The sequence below is a fragment of the Lactuca serriola genome, chromosome 2 (genome assembly GCF_051521515.1).
Source record: "Lactuca serriola cultivar US96UC23 chromosome 2, Lser_US96UC23_V15, whole genome shotgun sequence".
In the NCBI taxonomy this organism is placed as follows: domain Eukaryota; kingdom Viridiplantae; phylum Streptophyta; class Magnoliopsida; order Asterales; family Asteraceae; genus Lactuca; species Lactuca serriola.
Window position 1 is genome coordinate 220074954 of NC_136409.1, and position 22033 is coordinate 220096986.

Here is a 22033-nt window from a genome sequence, read left to right on the forward strand (position 1 = left end):
ACCATCCAGCAACCTAGCTCAGATGGTAAGGCGCGTCTTTGTTGAGCGAGAGGTCTCAAGTTCGATTTGTTGCAAGGACGAAGGCCGCACACTCCGAGCCGTACAACGAGGCGCACATCCGAGCCGGCACACCTTCAACAGATTCGTGACGTTTTTCATCTTTTTTTGCTCCAAAACTCGATAAAAAAAAAAAAAAAAAAAAAAAAAAACTCGTTTTTATGAAAAATGCAAAGAAGAAACCCCCCTTATTTTGCACCGATCTATCCAAAAACGCAAAATCTTTTCAAAATAAGATCAAATAAGCTCCAGATCTGACAAAATTGACCGATACAATCCAAACTTTGATACGAATTGTAAGTCCCCAATCTTCTTAAGTATCAATCAGATCCAATTGATGGTGAGGAATCCCAATCAATTGGATGATGTCAAATGAAAATAGAAGAGAAGGAGAGGAAGAATAAGATGAATCTAATGTATTGATGATATGAATTATGCTCCTTACAAGAGATTCTCTAACACATACTTCTTCTCTCTAACTTTCTCTCTCTACAATATGTTCTCCTCTCTCTCTCTCTCTATCTCTCTCTCTTCTTGCCTTACACTCACATGACTCCTCGCCCTATATATATGAGACACCATCCGTACCCGCGTGTACAGTTGTACGGCCGTACACAACCACAAAATTACAGAAAAGTACATTTTCTTAGAAAAGAAAAGTATAAACCATATTTTTGACCCAACATTTTTGGAATTAGGAGTTTCATCATGTCCTCGTAAAGCACAAGCTTGGAATGTCAACCAACAAACTGTGTCGATTGAAGCTTTTAATCGTAAACGGTTCTTCAATATTTGTGCTTCACTTTGATTCACTATGATATTTTCATTGTGTGTTGCTTGGTTCATCAAGTTTTCAGCAAATTCAACAGCATTTCTATGTTATCAACAACCAATGTGCTTCAAGAATGCTCATTTTCTCACATCATTAACTTTTTTCCAATTGTTAAATCCTTTAATAGTAAATGCATTGTAACCACAACAAACACTTGGTTTATCATTAAATATATAACAAATAAAACATTTAGAAGCATGATTTGTCAGAGAATACTCTAACTAATTAGGGAAAATGTTGAACCAAGACGATTGGAATCTACAGGGATGTTTCTTTGAACCTTTAGCATGATATTCTTGAAGACGTATTTTGAAAGGCCCTAAAGTCATATAATCTCGTCTTACTTGTTCCCTTAAACTAATTGCATATTCCCACATTTGTTTTTGCTTAGCAAGGATCTCTTTCTAGATGCTTAAGATCCACTTCATCAGGATTTGATTATGTGGCTTCAGAGATATCATTCTCTTATTGATTTTCATGTTCTCATGGTTGCGATTCACTTGTTGAAGCTTTGTGAGGTTTACTCTCTTTATTTTTATTATGAGTTTCTTCATCATCATTCTTTCTTTTGAAAAAAGAATCAATGATTTTCATATTTCCCATGAAATTGTAAGATGTGTATGATTGTATTTATAAAAATCAAAATTGACATCATAAGCTCATAAACGAACAACCCAAATTCTGCAAAAATTCTTATTTCTGTAAAATTTTAAAATTTGAAATCATTTAACTAACAATTGCATGATAAAATAGAATTGAATACAATCAAACACTTATTCACATTCACTGAGATTTTGAACTCTTATTTCTAAGAGAACTGAGATTCTAATTTCTGAATTCTGAAAAAAAAAAAAAAAAAAAAAAAAAAAAAAAAAAACTGACATGATTAAGATTGTCGATTCCAAGCTTCACTGATTAGTTGATTCTAGGCTTCCAGTATGAAGACTTCAGAATTGGGGAGGTGGCAGCAGGAAGGAGCGGTGACAATAGCGTGAAGACTTCATTGATCTGCGTGACAACAACAAAGGAATAAGGATTGACGAGGGTAGAGGCATGGCGATAAGATGATGATAGAGGACGATCTATTTTTGGATTGGTTTGGACTATTAGAAAGCATAGGGGCACAACCCATTTTTTTAATGTCTAGGCCTAATATGCATAATAAGATATAGGTCATTTACACTTCTAATAAAAAAATCAGTTGGGAGGGGGAGGGAGTGATATGTGCATATTTAACTTTATAATCCATGCATATTTCTAATACTTTTAGTTACAGTTATGATTATTTTGGGACAAAAGATGTTTATTATATTTAAAATATGTTTTGTGGCAGTGAAGGCTTGTTCGGGACAAAAAGGAAGCATATGAGGAGCTAGAAGCAGGAAACGAGAGCTAAAAAAAGAATAAGAAAAGAAGATTGAAGACCACGTTTGTGGTGTTCTCCAACACGACGTGGTCTATGTAAGGTTCGCGATCAATCAGATGACTTGGCTAATACGAGATAAACTCGAGGACCACTTCGTGGTGGCGGTCAACCACAACGTGGTGATCATATTTTGACAATTATAAAATCCCAGACATTAGGTCAAAATCAGAGAGAGAGTCATTCAGTTTTATGAGGTAAATTTCGACTAACAATCCCTAGAAACCCAGAAGAAGACCGAAAATCAAGTGGAGCTCAAGGATGGAAGAAGATTTAGAAGAATTCCACATTGATCTAGTTGGTTTGATTATCATACTTATGTCTAGCTTATTTTACATGGATCTATTGTGTTTTTCTGCTACAATGAGAGGCTAAAAACTTTTACTTCTATTTGGTGAAGATGAACTTGATCCATATGTGTTGATTTCGATATTTGGATGATTATATTTGATTTTACTTGTGTTTGATATATAAACCCTAGCATGTTTAGTTCTAGTTTATATTACTTATAAATCAGATTTTGTGTGTTAATTGATCATATTAATTGCATGAATTAGTCTATTTATTGTTTATGATCATTAAATAATTAGAGCTAGTATTAATCACATATTAGTTTAAGTAATTAAAGCTAGTAACTTTAATTGTGTTAGAGAGCATAATTAATATTAATTGGTGCTTTGTTGCTTAACTTGATCATAGGAGAGTAACTATAATCATTCATAGTCCAATTGTGCTTAATATCAATTTGGTGTTTAACTTATGCATGATCATTGATTGTTAATTCATAAATTGGTAAGGCCTATATATTTGGTCATAATAGGATCGTTTTTATATGGTGTTAGGTGTTGTCAATTTGATCAAGAACTTTGTAAGCTTTGGCGTGAAGACGAAACAGTTTCATCCACGAGTAGTGGGTGACCTTGGTACCATCTAGGGTTCAAGTTTTAGTTTGAATATATTTCACAGTGTATGCTGGGTTTAAGGTTGTGGCCTTCACTTCGCTTGAACCAACATCATATTTGCCCATGATGATATGTCGAACAAGAAAGAGGAAGACAGGGGATTAAAGAACTGAGAACGGGTCGAGACAAAGTTTTAGCTCTTGAGTGAACGTAGATTAGCCGCCGGTTTTAGGGTTCTACTGCTCTCATACCATAAAAGTGATTATGATATCGTGAACCAATATCGTTGTTTGTTGATAATCAATGCCATATATGTAGGGAAAAATACAATGCAATAAAGCCATTAGGGAGATAAATACCAAAAAAAACAATCAAATATTGACAGCTATATATCTCTTAAAGATACTTACAACTCATAAATATAATCGGCTAAGAGTTGGGGGTTAAATTTATTGCTTTGATTGGCATCATCTCAGTTACCAAAACCACCACGTTATCTTTTGCTATTAAAATTGTCAAATCAAAATTATTGGTTAGCCTTATAATTTTATTGAGAAATTAAATTGTTTTCTACTTTTTATGCCTATAAATGTTCCTACCCAGTAAAATTATGACAAGTGTCATCATTCCATATTTTTTAACTAACTCATTCTATATTAGGAATATATATCAAATAAAATTAAATTGAATGATGATTTGTCATAATTTTAATAGGTAAAAATAATTATAAGACATAAAAAGTAGGAGAATAAAATATGTTACGTCTTTCAAAAAAAAACTTACCGAACAAAATTTTTAATGTCGTTTAATTTCTTAATGGATCTCTAATGGTTGCAGTCAACAATAAGAACTCAATGAAAAGTCAAGTATTTATCTGTTGTTTAAATCAGGAATCAGGATAGTGTAGTTGTCGGTTGGTATATGTTTTACCAGTCAATTATTTATATGGAAGTCCAAAAAGAAAAAGTCATGTCTTTTTTTTTTTAAATAAATCATCAATAGTTATTGAAATTAATCAAGAGAAGTTATCGATTAATATCGATAAAGGGGACTAAAACAGTTCTTATTCTAGATATTTCATGGAAAATATCGAAAAAAATCAAAAGTTAAGCCATTTAATTAATCAAGACAAACAAATTATAGAAGCCCAGAAAAATGGAAAGTGTAGCTGGGTAGGTGCTTTCTCTTCAATTTCTGACGATCTTACCCATCTAACTTGCCGTTTCTCATCGCGTCCTGAGCGCGTAGTAAAAAATGAGTTTTTTTATTCTTTTTCAATTTATTAATTTCCGTGTTCATCTCGAGCAAGTCAACTCCGATATATACATGTATCATGGTAAATGCAAAACTGGGAGGTAAGAAGGGATCTGTGAAGAAGAAGAAAAATGAAGGGAAGTTATGATTACTACAAAGTATTCGGCTTTAATCGGAAGTTCAAGATTACTGAACGACGGCCGCCGCCGGACGTGATCGACGCATTCAGTTTGTGCACCAACAGGGAGTTGCAAATGTCGCCGGATCAGTTCCGGCGGTTCTTGATGGAGTTTCAGGGAGAAGAAGATGTCGCAATCGATGATGCAAAACAAAAAATGGAGCAAGCGCTGCACCACTTCCGACCCAACTTCACACGCTGCTCTTTCACTATTGATGATTTCTTCAAATACCTGTTCCTCGATGACCTTAATGGACCCATCACATCTCAGGTGTGTGAAAGATTTAACACTTGTCTTTATACGATTTTTAGTAATTCACGAACCCCACTTTAATTTTTCCCATTTTAGTAATTCAGTTCACTTGTAGTTGAGAATCAAACAATTTCATTTCAACTAAAAAGGGATAGTAAAGTAATGCTACAATCTTGGACTAGGATTGGATAATTTTAGGTTTTTTTAACACGTATTTTTTTCAGGTACACCATGATATGACTGCGCCATTGCAACATTACTTCATATATACAGGCCACAACTCGTACCTTACAGGAAATCAGCTCAACAGCGATTGTAGTGAAGTACCAATCATAAAAGCTCTTCGAAGAGGCGTGAGGGTAATCGAGCTCGATTTATGGCCAAATAGTTCAAAAGACGGAATTCATGTTCTTCATGGGAGGACTATGACAACTCCGGTTGATCTTTACAAATGTTTGAAGTCCATTAAAGAGCATGCTTTTGTGAGTTCTCCTTATCCAGTAATCATAACTTTAGAAGATCATCTTACAGCGAATCTTCAGGCTAAAGTTGCTGAGGTTAGATTTAGAATTCTTTTTTATGTCCTTTTTATGGGGTTTAAAATACTTACAAACTGTTTATGGATCTTTTTAGATGGTCACTGAAATTTTTGAAGATGTACTTTACTGCCCTGAGGCAGGAGGTAATGATGAATTCCTTTCACCTGATGCGTTAAAGCATCGTATCATTCTTTCAACAAAACAACCAAAAGAGTACCTTGAATCCAAGCTGGATTCGGGTGAAGAAGAGCTGTTTGGGGTGGAAGAGACACCATCCGACTTAAAAAACGAAACAGCAACTGAAGAAGTGGTGAGCTAACTGGATTTTTTTTTTTTTTGAATCTTTTTTGAAGATTCTTGATTTGATCTGGTTTGTAATGGGTCAAATCAACAGGTGTCCAAATTTGTTGCCATTGACTTCGATGATGAAGAAAATGAAGATTTGGAAAATGAGAAGCTGGGACAGAAAGCAGTTGTTAAGTACAACCAACTGATTGGAATTCATACAGCAAAAGCAAAGAATGGATTGAGGAAGGCGTTAAGGGTGGGATCAGGGAGAGGTAAACGTCTTAGTTTGAGTGAGCAAACTCTTGAAAGAGCTGCATCTCTTTATGGGACTGATTTAGTCAGGTAACCTAACCACAAACTTTCTCTTTTAGGAAAATATTATCCTAAAGTTTCTAAATAAGGTTTATATATATGTTCTTTGTAGGTTTACTCAAAAGAATATCCTGAGAGTGTTCCCCAAGGGCACACGGGTAACTTCAACGAATTTCAGACCATTAGCTGCATGGATGCATGGTGCTCAGATGGTTGCATTTAATATGCAGGTGAGGTTTGAAGTGAAATGCATTTCTTTAGACATTTGTTTTCCAGTCTCTTGTCTTTGTCTTGTGTAACAAAGATACTGATAAGGCCTTGAACTACTAACACATTTCTTTATGAATTAGGGGTATGGCAAATCATTGTGGATGATGCATGGAATGTTTCGTTCCAATGGAGGGTGTGGTTATGTTAAGAAACCTGATTTTCTAATGAATAGGGGTCCTAATGACGAGGTGTTTGATCCAAAAGCAACGTTAGAAGTAAAGATAACTTTGAGGGTTAGTTTAGTTCGTTTATCTATTCTTTCATATCAAGTTTGATTTCATAACAATCGTGGTGAATATGTTTAAGTAATTAAGTTGTAATTTTTCAGGTGAAGGTATATATGGGTGACGGGTGGCGTATGGATTTTAGCCAGACTCATTTTGATGCATTCTCACCACCGGATTTCTACACAAAGGTTAGTTACAAACAAAAAATGAAAGTATGTTGCTATTTCTTGCATTTTAATCGTGAATAATATGCTTCCATGATAAGTGAATTTATCTAATGATAGCATATTGGTTGGATTGACAGATGTATATGGTTGGAGTCCCGGGTGATGTTACCAAGAAAAAGACAAGAATAATCAAAGATGATTGGATACCAATTTGGGATGAAGAGTTTACATTCCCATTAACAGTCCCTGAGTTGGCTTTATTAAAGATTGTTGTACGAGAACATGATGTATCTGAGAAAGATGACTTTGGTGGTCAAACATGTTTGCCTGTGTCAGAAATTAAAATCGGGATTCGAACAGTTCCACTTCATAACAAGAAAGGAGACAAATTTGATCATGTCAAGCTTCTCATGCGGTTTCAATTTGAATAAAAGATTTCATCCTTGTATTTTGTTTGTAAAGGATTTGATCACTGTACTTTGTAACAAACAAAACTTGAATGTTGTTCGATTAGTTGCTAAAACAAATTAGTAGTTTAATGTTCTTCCATTTATATGATTGATTTTGTAATTTCTCAAATGGGTCGAGCTTTTCGGGTCAAACTTTGTAGTTGGATCAAATGTTTATAAAGTTGCTAATCAAAATCATACATCACTCTTTTCCACAGTTCTCAAGATGAGATCAACCGTCGGCCACCGTCTCCCACCCTGTCATCCTTCCGACTCTTCTGACTTGGATTCCACGTCAACAACACCAAAAACCCTCAACCACACCGACTTTACCAACGCAATAGAAATGCAAATATGAAATTCTAGTAAGAATTGCAATAGTAACACGGTAACACAATAATTGCAGGTAACAAATGATCCTAGCCGTATATATATATATATATATATATATATATATATATATATATATATATATATATATATATACACCTAAAATGTTGAGAACCCAAAAACAAATCTGGAATAATCAATATATAAAGACATATTAGTAATTGTGAATTTTAATTAATTATAAAAATATATTAATTAAGATTTTCCTAAAATTTAGGGATTACGTTTGATTGTTACCAAAAACCGAATTTAATGACTTTTTGATATTTTGTTCATTTTTTTAAATTATTTGTAGATGTAAAATTGTAAAAGTCGAATATAGTTTTTTGTATAGTTTCGCATTTTATGTTATTTTACACTCATCTTTATGCGAAGTGAAATGTCTAGACTTAGTATATTTTTTGTACACTCATGTTCCCTATAAATAGGGACTGAGGTTAGAAGTAGAGAGAGACTTTTCGTAATAGATATTTCTTTTCTGCTTATGCTGTAATCAGTCTTTATCAATATGAGATCTGATTAATATTTACTTTTCGTGTTCTAAATCTTCAATTACTCAAATCAAACTTTGCTTTCTCAAATCTCGATAACAATTTTCATCAATTGGTATCAGAGCAGGATTCAAACTGCTTCGATCTGATTTTCATGTTAGAATCATTTTCTTTTTGAGTTGCAGCTTTACTCAAAATTTTCTGCGCATTTTGGTTTTGAAAATCACATTTGATCTTCAGATTTGGATTGATTCTGTCTTTGAATTGTTAAGTCGAGTAATCGATTAGTGATTTGTGATCAATTCAATTGATCAAATTCTCTATTTCATCAAGTTTTTCAAGCTTTCTGAAAATTTCTGTGTTCATCAATGGCGAACTTCAACATGAATACAATGACTTCCTTCTCTCACTTGCTTGGTTCTTCAACCAAAATTCCGATGTTAATTCCAGAATACTATGATCAGTGGGCTGATAGAATGGAAGATTACTTAAATGGAATTGATGAAGAACTTTGGAATTGTATCGATGGAACAGTGCAAGCTCCTGTTAATGTTCAACCAATTGGTTCATCTACTACATCTACTGAAGTTGCTGATCAAGAAAAACGGTTGAAGAATAATGAAAAGTGGTGCATGAGGGAACTAAGAGGTGCTCTTCCTCCTGTGGTTTATAATTACATTCGTAGTTGTAAAAAAACAAAGGACATCTGGAATACTCTAAAAGAGAAGTATCAAGGTAGCGAAAAGACGAAGATCAACTCTGTGAAGCAATGTCTAGTTGAACTGAAAGAATTCAGACAAAAGGATGCAGAAATTCTTGAAAATTACTATGATCGTCTGAATGAGCTTATGTTTCGCTGCAATATGTATGGAATCACTAGGTCTCTCATGGAGTTCAATTTAACTTTCATTATGGGTCTTCGCAAGGAATGGCGAAGTGTGAGCATGATGATTAAGAATCAACAGAGTTTTGATACAACTAAATTGAATGATCTCTACAATCAACTGAAAACACATGAATGTGAGGTTTCAGAAATGTATGAAGAATCAAAACAAAGTATTGGAGGTCCTTTGGCTCTTGTTTCAAAGGTATCAGAAACTGATGTTAATGAAAAAGATGGTTCAGATGAAGAAGGATTTTTGATGAACTCTGATGATGAAGCTGTGGCATTCTATTCAAACAATAGAGTTAAGAAGTTTTTCAAAAAGCCTTTTAATCCAAAAGGAAAGGCTAGTGATGTGAAAAATGCAGTCACAAGAACTGGAGGGGAGGAGAGGAAGAAATTGGAGAAAGCTGATGAGAAACAAAAAGATGCGAAAGAAGAGAAGAAGCTGAAAGGTGATTCAGGAATTTACTGTCACTACTGCAACGGTGCGAATCATTTTGCAGCTGATTGCATGTTGCGAAAGAAAGAAGAGAAGAAGGAAAAAGTTAAAGATGAAGCATACTACTCTGAAAAGATTGAAGAGATACGTGCTAAGACCAAAGGAGTGTCTTTGGTTACGAAAGGTGAAACTGACAATGAAGAAAGTGGTACGTATCAGATCTGGTCTTCAGGATCTGATGACGAGGAAATGAGGCATCCCACACATGGAGCAATGTTCGCAAGTTTTGAAGATTGTGAAGAGGAAATTTCAGGAAGGTGCTTCGTATCCAAATCCACAGACAAATCACCCATGACAACCAAGGTATGTGAAATATTTGAATCTTTTAATATTCCTTTATCTGCTTATGATGCTGAAATTGTTTCATTTGATGATACTGTGGCTTATTTTGATTCTGTTATTGTGTCTGCTAGTACTGAAGCTCAAAAATTAAGTATGCAACTAGGTGAGACAAGGAGAGAATTAGAAATAAAGAGGAGCAGAGTAGAAAAACTTGAAATGCAGATCAAAAATATAGATTGTGATAGGAATAATCTTACAAATGATGTTAGGTTGTTGCTAGCACAAAGGAACATATATTGTAATTCTGCCAAACGGCTATATGCAAAATTAACTGTTTTACATCATTCTTCTGACATTAGCAAAGAACAACATAGAAAATTGTTACCTTTTCTTGAATATGAACGTGAAAAAGTTGATGTTGTTTCTTATGATTGTGAAAGTACAATTGCTCAATTTGACAAAATACCTGATGATAGATATACATATGGTATTGTCAAAATTGATGAATTTCTGAATGCTGATGAGTTAGTTAACATTGTCAATGAAAGTTTGACAAAGAGTGAACAAGTGAAAATCTTAAAGAAAACAGAAAATTCAACTCTTGCCTCACAATTCAATTATGCTGATATTGATGAAAATTCAGATAATGTGAGTGAAATCAGTGAGATAGAAGAAGAAGAAGAGGTAGATTGTTCTCAATTGTCAATTGTTAATATCACATCTAAGATTAAAGGTAAAGAAATTATTGTTGATTCAATTGTAGAGGATGAAATTGATAAACCTTTAACTTCACAACATTGTAAGTTTGATAATGTGGAAGTTGAAAGCTGGAAATCTAATGATAATGAAGAAAAGAAAGAAGAAAAGAAAGATTCAAATGAAACACCTCAACGAATTGTGGTTGATCAAGTGTTTGAAAATACAAAAGAATTTGACAAAATTTTAAATGACAAAGGCGCACATTATTTGGAAACCAACACAGTGGTATATCCAAATTTTGTATGTACTGATAAAACCATTTTTCCAAATCAAGTTTTTGTCACTACTGAAAATGCTGAGAAAGTTCATCCTGAATTCAACAAAATGAGTGAAAAAGATAATCAAAAGTCAACCACAAAAGGTTTTTTCGCAAATCAAAACACAGAAGAAAACAATTTAACTCAAAATTCTTATGTGTTTCAAAAACAAAAATCATTACAAAAATGGGTGGTTAAAGGTGAAAAACCAAACAAAATTGTTGAAAAAGTTGAAAAATCAAAGGTTGAAGTGAAATTAAATTCTCATGAATTCAAATTGATGGTTGGAAATTATTCAACAGAAAATAATGTTTCAAAAAGAAAAGCAGTTTTCTGGCAAGTTGTGTCAAATGACAAACCAAGAGATGAAAAAGAACAAATTTCAAAAACAAAATCATCTAAATTTCAGAGCAATAATAAACAAACAAATTTTGTTGATAAAAGTTCATATGTTCGCAAATATAACAACAATAGAAAATTTGAGAATTCGCAAAAATTTGCAAATAATCAAAAGTTTCAAAATGTTGGCAAATTCACGAAAACTTCATCAAGTTTGACAGATTCAACTCAAGCAAAAATAAAATTTTCACCAAAACAACCAAATTTTCCAAATCCTTCAGTTTCAAAACAGACCAAAGTTTCATATACAAAAGGAAAATCTGATGTAAGTACAATCAATCGATGGTTTGAAGGGAAAGGAAGAAAATATCAAAGTGGGAAGTTTTCAGAGCAACAAATCAAGAATGCATTTGACAAGTTCGCAAATAACTCTTCCACTGCTAGTTCATCATCTCATAATTCGCAAGTTCCAGTTCAAAAATGGAAACCAGTTATCAAAAATGCGAATGTTGTGAAGGATAAGATTACAATCAATGGAAATCCAAAACTATTGAATGAATATATTTCAATATCTAGATCTGATGATGTTGATATAATGGATTCTGTCACAAACAAAGTGAAAACATGGTTTTTAAATTCAAAGAATTTGTTTCATTCTACTAATGATGGACCCAACAAGTCTTGGGTTCCTAAATTCTTTCAATAAATGCAGGTGATGTGTGACGAGCAATATGATTCTAAATGGTATATTGATAGTGGTTGCTCTCGTCATATGACTGGAAGAAAGGAAAACTTGCGAGATTATAGAAGTTTGGAAAATGCTGGAGTAGTCAAATTTGGGAATAATCACAAGTGTCAAGTGAAAGGCTATGGGAAAGTCACAAATGGAAAATTCACTGTGAATAGAGTTGCTTATGTTGAAGGAATTCAACATAATTTGATAAGCGTGTCACAACTTGTTGTTGGTACTGGAAATCAAGTTGTATTTAATGAAGAAGGAAGTATCATTTCAAATGCGAAGTCAAATGAAATACTTCTCAAATCCAAAAGATATGGTGATATGTTTACACTGGACATCAAACCAATTGTAGGAAAACCTGCTGTGTGTTTACTATCAAAAGCATCTAATGATCTCAGCTGGCTTTGGCATAGAAGATTGTCACACTTGAACTTTCGCAATATTAATAAACTTGTCACTGAAGATTTAGTTCGAGGGTTACTAGTACTAAAATTTGACAATGATTCTTTGTGTGCAGCTTGCGAACAAGGAAAACAACATCGAAAAGGTCATCCGATTGTGATAGATTCAAAAATCGTAGAACCATTGGAACTTCTTCACATTGACTTATGTGGACCGTCGACTGTTGCAACAATCAATAAAAAGCGGTATATTTTAGTTGTTGTAGATGATTTCTCTCGATTCATATGGGTGTTTTTTTCAGGTTGAAATCTGAAGTTGCTCAGACGATGATTGATTTTATCAAAAAGATTGAACTTAGTCTGAAGAAGAATGTACGAAAAATTAAAAGTGATAATGGTTCTAAGTTTAAAAATCAAACTCTTGATATTTTTCTCACAAGCAAAGGCATTTCGCATAATTTCTCATCACCATATACTCCACAACAAAATGGTGTTGTTGAAAGAAGAAATCAATCTCTATGCGAAGCAGTCAGGACCATGTTAACATATGCAAATCTACCTCAATATCTTTGGGCAGAAGCAGTGTCCACTGCATGTTTTACTCAGAATCGATTGTTCATTCATCGAAGATTCAATGTTACTCCATATGAAATAATCAATAATCGGAAACCTAATGTAAAATTCTTTCATGTTTTTGGTTGCAAGTGCTTTATCATGAATCTCAAAGATAATTTGTCCAAGTTCCAAGTTAAAGCTGATGAAGGCATATTCTTAGGATATTCACAGAATTCAGTTGCATACAGAGTGCTTAATAAAAGAACAAGAAAAGTTGAAGAAACTTTCAATTTAACGTTTGATGATTACTATCTTAAACAAATGGATAGTAAATTTGAAAATAAATCAATATTTGTGGATTCAAATACTCAAATTGATAATTCTGAAATCAATGATTTTGATTATGACTTAATTTTTGGAATTCCTGACAGGGTAATTGACGCAGAAAATAATGCTCCTGATAATCAAACATCAGAATCCTCAAAACATACTGATGATTCGACAATAACTACAACATCAATAAATTGTGAAAGTACGACTGATATTTGTATGGAGGAGGAACATACGAGTATTCATGAAGATAGTCAGCCAACTTTCGAGGGGGCGAATGAAATTATGAATCATCAAGTTGAGGGGGAGCATTCGCAAAATCAACAGGAACATCATGTTGAGGGGGAGCATGATGAAACAGAGACAATTAATCTTGATGAAAATGATGAGTTTCATGAACTAAATGATAATTTTTCTGTTGCAGGATCTGAAAATGAAGATATGTATGAAGATGCACCATTAGAATTTGATCCTAATTTTCCACCACTTGAGAAATGGACAAGAAATCATCCAAAAGAACAGGTAATTGGTAATCCACAAGACGGTGTGTTGACTAGAGCTCAAATTCGTGCAAAAAATGAGGTACTTAATGCGAACCAAGAACTATGTATGTTTAATGTTTTTATTTCGAAAATAGAGCCAAAAACAGTAAAGAATGATATGGAACACTCAGATTGGGTTGTTGCTATGCAATCTGAACTGGCTGAATTTGAACGAAACAAGGTTTGGAGATTAGTTTCTAAACCTTCTGATGTTTCAATTGTCGGATTAAAATGGATTTTTAAAAACAAAACCAACAAAGATGGCAATATTATTCGAAATAAAGCTAGACTAGTGGTTAAAGGTTATTCGCAACAAGAAGGGATAGACTATGAAGAAACATTTGCACCTGTTGCAAGACTTGAAGCAGTTCGCATATTTTTAGCCTATGCAGCTCACAAAGACTTTGATGTTTATCAAATGGATGTTAAATGTGCATTCTTAAATGGAGAACTAGAAGAAACAATGTATGTTGAACAACCACCAGGATTTATAAGCAATGAACATCCTAATCATGTTTACATCCTAGATAAGGCTTTATACGGATTAAAACAAGCACCAAGAACCTAGTACGCAACACTTACAAATTTCTTGAAACAATCTAAATTTAAACAAGGATCAGTTGACCCCACATTATTTCGCAAGAAAGTTGGGTGTCATCTAATGCTTGTTCAAATTTATGTTGATGCTATTATCTTTGGCTCAACTGATCCAGCCTTGTCAATTGAATTTGAAAATCTAATGAAAAGTCAGTTTGAAATGAGCATGATGGGAAAAATTAATAATTTTCTTGGCTTAAACATAAGACAGAACAGGGATGGAATCTTAATCACTCAAGAAAAATATACGAAGAATTTGCTTGAAAAGTTTGGAATGTCTAATAGCACGAAACTCAGAGTACCAATGGCAGTAGGAACAAGACTAACTCCTTCGTTAGATGCTCCTGTTGTTGATTTAACACTTTATCGAAGCATGATAGGGTCTTTATTGTACTTAACTGCAAGTAGACCTGATATTATGTTTTCGGTTTGCAATTGTGCTAGATATCAAGCTAATCCCATAGAACCTCATCTGACTGCAGTGAAAAATATTTTTCGCTATCTTAAGGGAACAGTTTCTTTAGGACTTTGGTATCCTACGAAAACGGGGGTTTTCATTCAAGCTTTTTCCGATTCTGATCTAGGAGGATGTACTTTGGATAGGAAAAGTACGAGTGGTGGATGTTAACTATTGGATGGGAAGTTGGTGAGTTGGCAATCAAAGAAACAAACTTGTGTGGCTATATCAACCGCTGAGGCAAAATACATTGTTGCTGCTGCTTGCACTTCGCAAATTATTTGGATTCGGAGTCAACTTCGTGACTATGCAATAAACATGAAAAAGATTCCTTTGTATTGTGATTCGCAAAGTGCAATTCGCATTTGTCATAATCCAGTACAACATTCAAAGACAAAATACATTGCTCTTCGATATCATTTTATCAAAGATCATGTGGAAGATGGGAATATTGAAATTCATTTTGTTAAAACAACTGAACAACTTGCTGATATTTTTACAAAACCTCTTGATGAAAGAACATTTGTTAGAATTTTAGCAGGTTTGGGGATGATTAATGCGAATTCAATTTCAAAAACTCATGCCTAAAAGTATGGTTCAGCAGTTATGAGTCAAATTTGTTCAGAGGTTACTGTTCATTCAGAGGCTTCGCATCCACATCTTTTCGCATCTGAGATCATAACAACTAAGGTAAGGTTTACGACTAATTTTGAATTTTTTTAACTTTTGAAAAATCAAAAATCCAAAAAGATTTTATTTTGTTATGTTCTTAATTTTGAAAAATCAAAAATCCAAAAAGATTTTATTTTGTTATGTTCTTAATTTTGAAAAATTAAAAATCCAAAAAGATTTTATTTTGTTATGTTTTTAATTTTGAAAAATTCAAAAATCACAAAAATATTTTTGTTTTCTTTGTTCTTTAATCTTTGTGTGCTGAGAATTTAATACAGGGCTAAAATGCGAAGAAGTCATACTTATGTGTTTCTACGGGAAGGTATTAATTTTCTTTTAAAAACTAGTTAGGATGTCCCTAGAAGCATGCTGCTGTATGTAGACCAAAAGCCTCAACAAGACTCTATGTGTGAAAAGAAAGCCTTAATGAAATTATCACATGAAAATTTCTTCCCAAAAAGGCTTATATTCGCATAAGTCAATAGAGCTACCTTACTCTTCTAAAATGAGTTAAGAGTTTTCTGTTTTGTCCATTATAACAGAGGTACACTTCGATTCTTATCCAATCTTTTTATACCAAACAATTCTTACACTCCAAATATTTAAAGAGATTTGTCCTTGAGGTCTTTGATCAAACCAATCAAAACCTAGACAAATCACAAGTCTGTGTTTATGATCTAACATCATGAGTCCGTGATGGAAGTGAAACCCAAAAATCATAAACCTTAAGGAATTGACGGGGAACTTTGTTCCAGATTTTTACGAAACCTTTGTTTCAGTATCAAAAATTTCGAAACTTCAAATCATATTCAATTCGCATGTGTGGTCTTGATCAAATATTCACAACCAACAATGTTTGTTACCCAACAAGATCCAGAACAAATTTTTTTTTGAATATGATTTCTGTGTAAGTTTCATTCGCAAATCCTAGTCATGATAAATATTTTCTCAAGCCAACTTGTCACTGACTACACTGGTCAAACAAGTAATTTCATTTACAATTTCTCACCTTATGTTAAGGCTGATATGTAATGAAATTTAAAACCAATCCAAAATGTCTTTTAAAACAAGTCCTTCGATACTTCTCTACAAGTATTCGATTGTAATTCACAGGAAACTACACAAGTTGTTGATTATCTCTCTTGATGATTAACGAAGCAACCTTTGCCTGGGGTTTCACTGCATTCATGTCAAATTAAATTTTTGACATCACAAAATTCCAATTTTTTGTTTCTCATCTTATTCTGTTGACACAATGCACACACGAAATCCTTGAGATTCTGAGTAAAACCAACTCAGACTGATGATTTCGCAAATCTGGCATATGACTTCACTTTATATCCCAAAAGTGAAAGAGCCTTGACTCCATGCGAAGGGTTTTAACGGTTCAGATTCTATAACGGGAAACTTGACAAGCTGTGTACTCAAGATGGTTGGTATTCTATCCGGTTTTCAAGGAGATGTGACAGTTACTTTTTGAAGCATGGTTATCTTTTGCAGTCATGATCCGATTTTCAAGGTGCCACATCGGATAACATTAAATGCATCCCGCTTTAATTTCAAATCAGTTTGAGTAAACTATAAAAGGGGGATCAAGAACACTATCTACGGTTACGCAAACAGAACTTTCACAAACATCCAAAGTTTCAACCTTGATCAAACTTCATCTTTTTCAAACCCTAAAAATAGCAGCCACTCAATCTAACACTGATGAAGTTCTTTCTTAATCCCTGATGAAAATCCAAAGCACAAACTAGCAAGTTGATCCAAATGTATCTTCTTATCCTGAAGGCTTGAAGATGCTTATCGTTGCCCTGAAACGATCACCTTTGTCAACTGCCATGTTTAGTTCCTTCTCTGTTCCGATGACATGGTTATCCTTGGCAGCTTCAACGGCATCATACAATCATACAACGAATGTGATAACATTCAACTTAATCAACAACAACCGGGTCAAACTGTCTAAGAAGATGTTTGTTGAATTCTTGCAGATTCCAAACAACCCTCCATTTGTCAAACCTGTTAACTCTCAAATCATTCACATGTTCAACGAGATGGGTCATCAACCAGAGCTTGAGAAGATCAGTGACTTTCGAAAGTCTGGGTTGCCGTGCATATGGAATTTCTTATTTGGAATTTTTCTCAGATGTCTTACAGGAAGATCAGTTGGATTGGATAGAGGACGAATGGAAGTATACGCCATGGTTATGGGCATATACTATGATATAAACGTTGATTATGCAGCCCAATTATGGAAGGAATTTGTTAAGAGTCTTGAAAACACAAATTCGGAAAAGGGGATTTCGTGTGCGAGATATTGGAGCTTGATTCTGGAGAAGGTCTATGAAAAAGAAGCAATTCCAGTAATGGAGGATGTTGAAGTTGCAGAATTTTCTTTGTATCAGTTTCCAAAGGCAGTAGAAGATGATGAAGCCATCTTTACTCATGTGGCTCGCATTCCAGATGCGATGCTTCGCAAGGTATCTCAAACTCACAAAGTCTTGGTGAGATATTTGCGAACAGTTGATCAATCAGAGCAGACTGGAGTACTATTGGATGTTGTTGCTCCGTCAAAGAAGAAGAAGCTCATAAAGAAGGATGCGAAGGGTTCATCTTCACAATAAGTTCAAGATGAAGATATTCAGATTGAAGAAACTTCATCGAAATCAAAGAAAGAAATAATACCTTCTAAGTATGGGGTATTGAAGAAAATTCAAAAGGCCGAGGTGAGCAGTAAAGGCGTTACTATTCGTAGTATTCCAGCTCCGGTTTCTCCAAGAAAGAAGAGGCAAAGAGCTGAAGATGTTGCCAAGAACATGCAACGTACTCTCATCAAAAGAAGGAAGATGGTGATTCGCAATGAATCATCTGATGAAGAAATAGTACCAGAAACTCCACCAGTAACATCTACGGTAAATGTTTCATTACCTATCATCCATACTTCGCAAATCTCTACCACCTTACCACTCACCAAACCACTCGAAATAGTCACTACCAAATCAGTTTCTGAGGAGGTACCTATTTCTGATACGGTTGTCAACGTATCTGATACGGGGGCACCTATCCTGAGTGTTGCAACCACAATCCCAATCTCCTTACATATTTCATTACCAATTGTTTCAATTCCATTTACAACTTTATCCACCACTTCATCAATTTTTGATCATGCTCTTCAAAACCCATTTACAACACTTTTTCCATCTCAATCACCTGAAAATCCTCAACCTTCGCAACCTTTATCTGATAATGAAGCTGAAGGAGGTGCCTTTGGAGGGATAATTGAAGACATTCATTTTGATTCAGAGGAGGAGGATATTCTTGATCATATGCTTATGACAGGAAAATAATTTAAAATCCTGAATCAGAAATTGAATGCTATTATTCAGTCGCAAGCTGATTCTGGCGGGATGTCTTCTATTTCAGCTATGGAGGTTGATGTAATGATCAAAGGTGCTGAGAAGCGTATTATGGAGAAGGTTGATCAATCCGACAAGAATAATGAGTTTCGCGTTCAAGCACAAGGGAGCAATTTTTCTTCAGTGGTCAAGGATTTGAAAGCTGCTGCAAAAGAACGTCATGTTCTTTTTGTACAGGATGTGAAGAAAGTTCGGGAGGATGTCAACTATAAGCTTCAAGAGTTGAAATCTGAACTTGCGAAGGAGCTTCAGGATATTCATACTCAAAATGTTAAAGTTCAAAAGCAGATTGCGGAGGTTTCTTCAAGAGTACAACAGTTTGTTGATGTTCCTATTCTTGAAGCACATAACGAAGAAACAAAGGAGAAGCTTGATCAGCTAACCAAGTTGGTGTCTGAGCTTAAAATGGTGGTTTTGCAATCTTCAACTACACAAATTCTCACTCCTGAGTTCTTGTCTCTAAAGATTAATACTTTAGAACAAGCAATTCAGAAAGCTCTTGCTCCACTTGCCAATTTTACTTCTTTACTACCAAAGGGTGCCCCACCTGCTTTCACAGGGGTGCAAGGGGGACAGAAAAGTTTAAGTAAAAAAGAGGATGCGAAGACAGTTGGAAAAGTTATATCTACTCAGCTTATAACTACTCTTTCCATACTTACAAAGCCAATATCCTCAACCACAGTAACCACAAAAACGATTGCCAAAGGAATCGTTATTGGAGTAAAAGAAGGAGGTTCAAGTTCAAAACCTCAAACAGATCTGGTGGGAAAAGGAAAAGAGATTTTATATGAAAAATCAAAGGAGGAGAAGAAAGCTGAGGCTAAAGCAGAGTTGGAAAGGATGAGGCAAGTACAAAGCATCATGAGGCAGAGGGCAAGTGATCCTCCCACGATGAACAAAAGGAGATCCTGCGAAGCTTTACTCTTACGAAACTATAGAGTCAAAAGTTGTGGGGAGGGAAATGTACGAATTCGAGAAGAAGCCAAAGAGAAGTTATGATATTGCGAATTCAGACAATTGTCAGCTGGATTTTCCAATAAATGAAATGCTATTCATCACTGCTCAGTACAAGATTAGTGAGAAGTTTGATAATCCTGATGATTATATACACATGAAAATCAGATTTCATGCTGTTTTGGGGAAGAATCCAGATGAAGTTTGGTCTTTAATGAAGATCAAAAAGGTCCTGACAATCAAGAAAGATGTATTGTTTGAAGACATGCTTCAAAATTTTCGTTATTTTGTTATCCGAGTAGACAACAAGCAGTATGACTTCACGGTAGCTGATTTTCCTTTGATGAACTACAATGATTTAATTCAAGTGGCTCTGATTTTGAAGCATATGGAAGAAAACAGTCTCAAAGGCTCTGAGACTGAAGTGTTCAAGATAGGCTTCGCACATGTGAAGACATTCATCGACAACTACTTCGATTGTTTGGCTCTTACAGATGAAGAACTGGCTAATGTGTTGGGAAGAGAAGTGAACGTTCCTTGGGAAGAAACTTTATCTCAATCAGCATTATCGAAATATGTTGTTAGGTAAATATGCCTGAAACCGTTTGGCATGGTGTTTTCTGGAAGAGATACAAAAGGGAAACCTAAGAAGTTCTTGTTTAAAGTCTCAGAGATTGAAAATATAATTCTTCACAATATACGCACTTTATTGTTCGTATGAACAATTGCAAGAAGAACAATGAAGGAGACAAAAAAGATCTCAAGAAGGTGATCTCCTGGTATGGAGAAGTGCGAAAGACAATCCACTCAGCTGTTCAAAAGCTTATGGGATGAATAGCTTCGACTGTTTACAAAGGGGGGGAATGTAGATGTAAAATTGTAAAAGTCGAATATAGTGTTTTGTATAGTTTCGCATTTTATGTTATTTTACTAAGTCATCTTTATGCGAAGTGAAATGTCTAGACTTAGTATATTTTTTGTACACTCATGTTCCCTATAAATAGGGACTGAGGTTAGAAGTAGAGAGAGACTTTTCGTAATAGATATCTCTTTTCTGCTTATGTTGTAATCAGTCTTTATCAATATGAGATATGATTAATATTTACTCTTCGTGTTCTAAATCTTCAATTACTCAAATCAAACTTTGCTTTCTCAAATCTCGATAACAATTCTCATCAATATTCTATTACATGAGTCATACAATTTTCACCATAAATGATTAAAACCAATTATATTTATGTAATTTTGGTGATTTTGATTTTTACTCTATTTTTATCAAGATTGAAAAATCATTTTCTATGTATTCATTATTGAAAGAAAGCATACATAAAATGATTTTTTAAAATTTTCATTTAACCGTATCATATTAACCATAAATGATTATAAGTAACACTAAACGATATAATAAATAAAACACCATGTGAAGATAAAAAAAAACACAATAAAATTCATAATCATAAATGAATAGAGTACATTACAAAGGTAGAAAAATCAATACATTTGTATTCATTAACGAATAAAAGGAAATATGAACATAAAAAATCTAGTTTAGTTATAATCACAAATAAACTAAGATCATAAAAAAAATATAGTTTACTGTGACACTCAAAAATAAAGATGAGATAGTTATTATCTTTAGATTTTTCCAGGCTAATTCAATCCTGAATTTGTACTCTTTTTTGCATGTATCTTTCTACATTATGAACTCCAATGAAACCTATAAAAATCATAGAAAAATCACAAAGTATGTCACATAAAAATCCGATGCCATTTTAATATTACATTTGCCAACAAACACATATAAAACGAGGATTTATAGCCAACAAAACACACCCGAATAGAAATTGACAATAACTTAAATGATAATCAAGAAGAGACTTTACCGGTACCCAATTTTATAATCGTTAATGAATAAAAACTTGATAATCATTAATGAATAAAACTCGAAAAAAAGTTATTTACGTCTAATGAGAGGTTGATAGTCATAGTAGCTTGTGTTATATGTGTGCATTTTCATTATAGTTTGACAACTCAAATGGTTTAGTAAACAACTTAATCAACATTAAAATTATTTAGACAAAAAATGTTGCAAATGAATAATATAAAGTAGTTTTTTAATAAACCAATAATATAAAATGGGGATATTGGCATCATCGAAAAGCTCACACTCAAAAAAATTATAACCATTCACTTCCGTTCACTTATTCTATTAATTTACCCGGTCATGGAGCGTTCAGCAGAAATCGACGATGATGATGTTTAGATAAACAAAATCATTATCTATTTCTTCTTAAACAAATTAAATAAGATAATCAA

At 33.9% G+C, this 22033-nt stretch overlaps 2 protein-coding genes across 2 annotated transcripts; both read left to right on the forward strand.

The window, feature by feature from the left end:
• The first annotated feature begins 4364 nt into the window (after positions 1 to 4364).
• LOC145088605 (phosphoinositide phospholipase C 6-like) lies at positions 4365 to 7260 on the forward strand. The gene is made up of 8 exons (XM_079026975.1): positions 4365 to 4917; positions 5124 to 5456; positions 5533 to 5748; positions 5833 to 6068; positions 6151 to 6268; positions 6389 to 6541; positions 6637 to 6723; positions 6840 to 7260. Exons 1-8 carry the CDS (start codon positions 4600 to 4602, stop codon positions 7131 to 7133), a joined length of 1755 nt encoding a protein of 584 aa, XP_078883101.1. The 5' UTR covers positions 4365 to 4599; the 3' UTR covers positions 7134 to 7260.
• A 1095-nt stretch (positions 7261 to 8355) lies between these two features.
• On the forward strand, positions 8356 to 10006 carry LOC145090815 (uncharacterized). The gene is made up of 2 exons (XM_079028881.1): positions 8356 to 9720; positions 9831 to 10006. The coding sequence occupies exons 1-2, from the start codon at positions 8401 to 8403 to the stop codon at positions 9834 to 9836; spliced, it is 1326 nt and encodes a 441-aa protein (XP_078885007.1). The 5' UTR covers positions 8356 to 8400; the 3' UTR covers positions 9837 to 10006.
• Positions 10007 to 22033: the final 12027 nt, after the last annotated feature.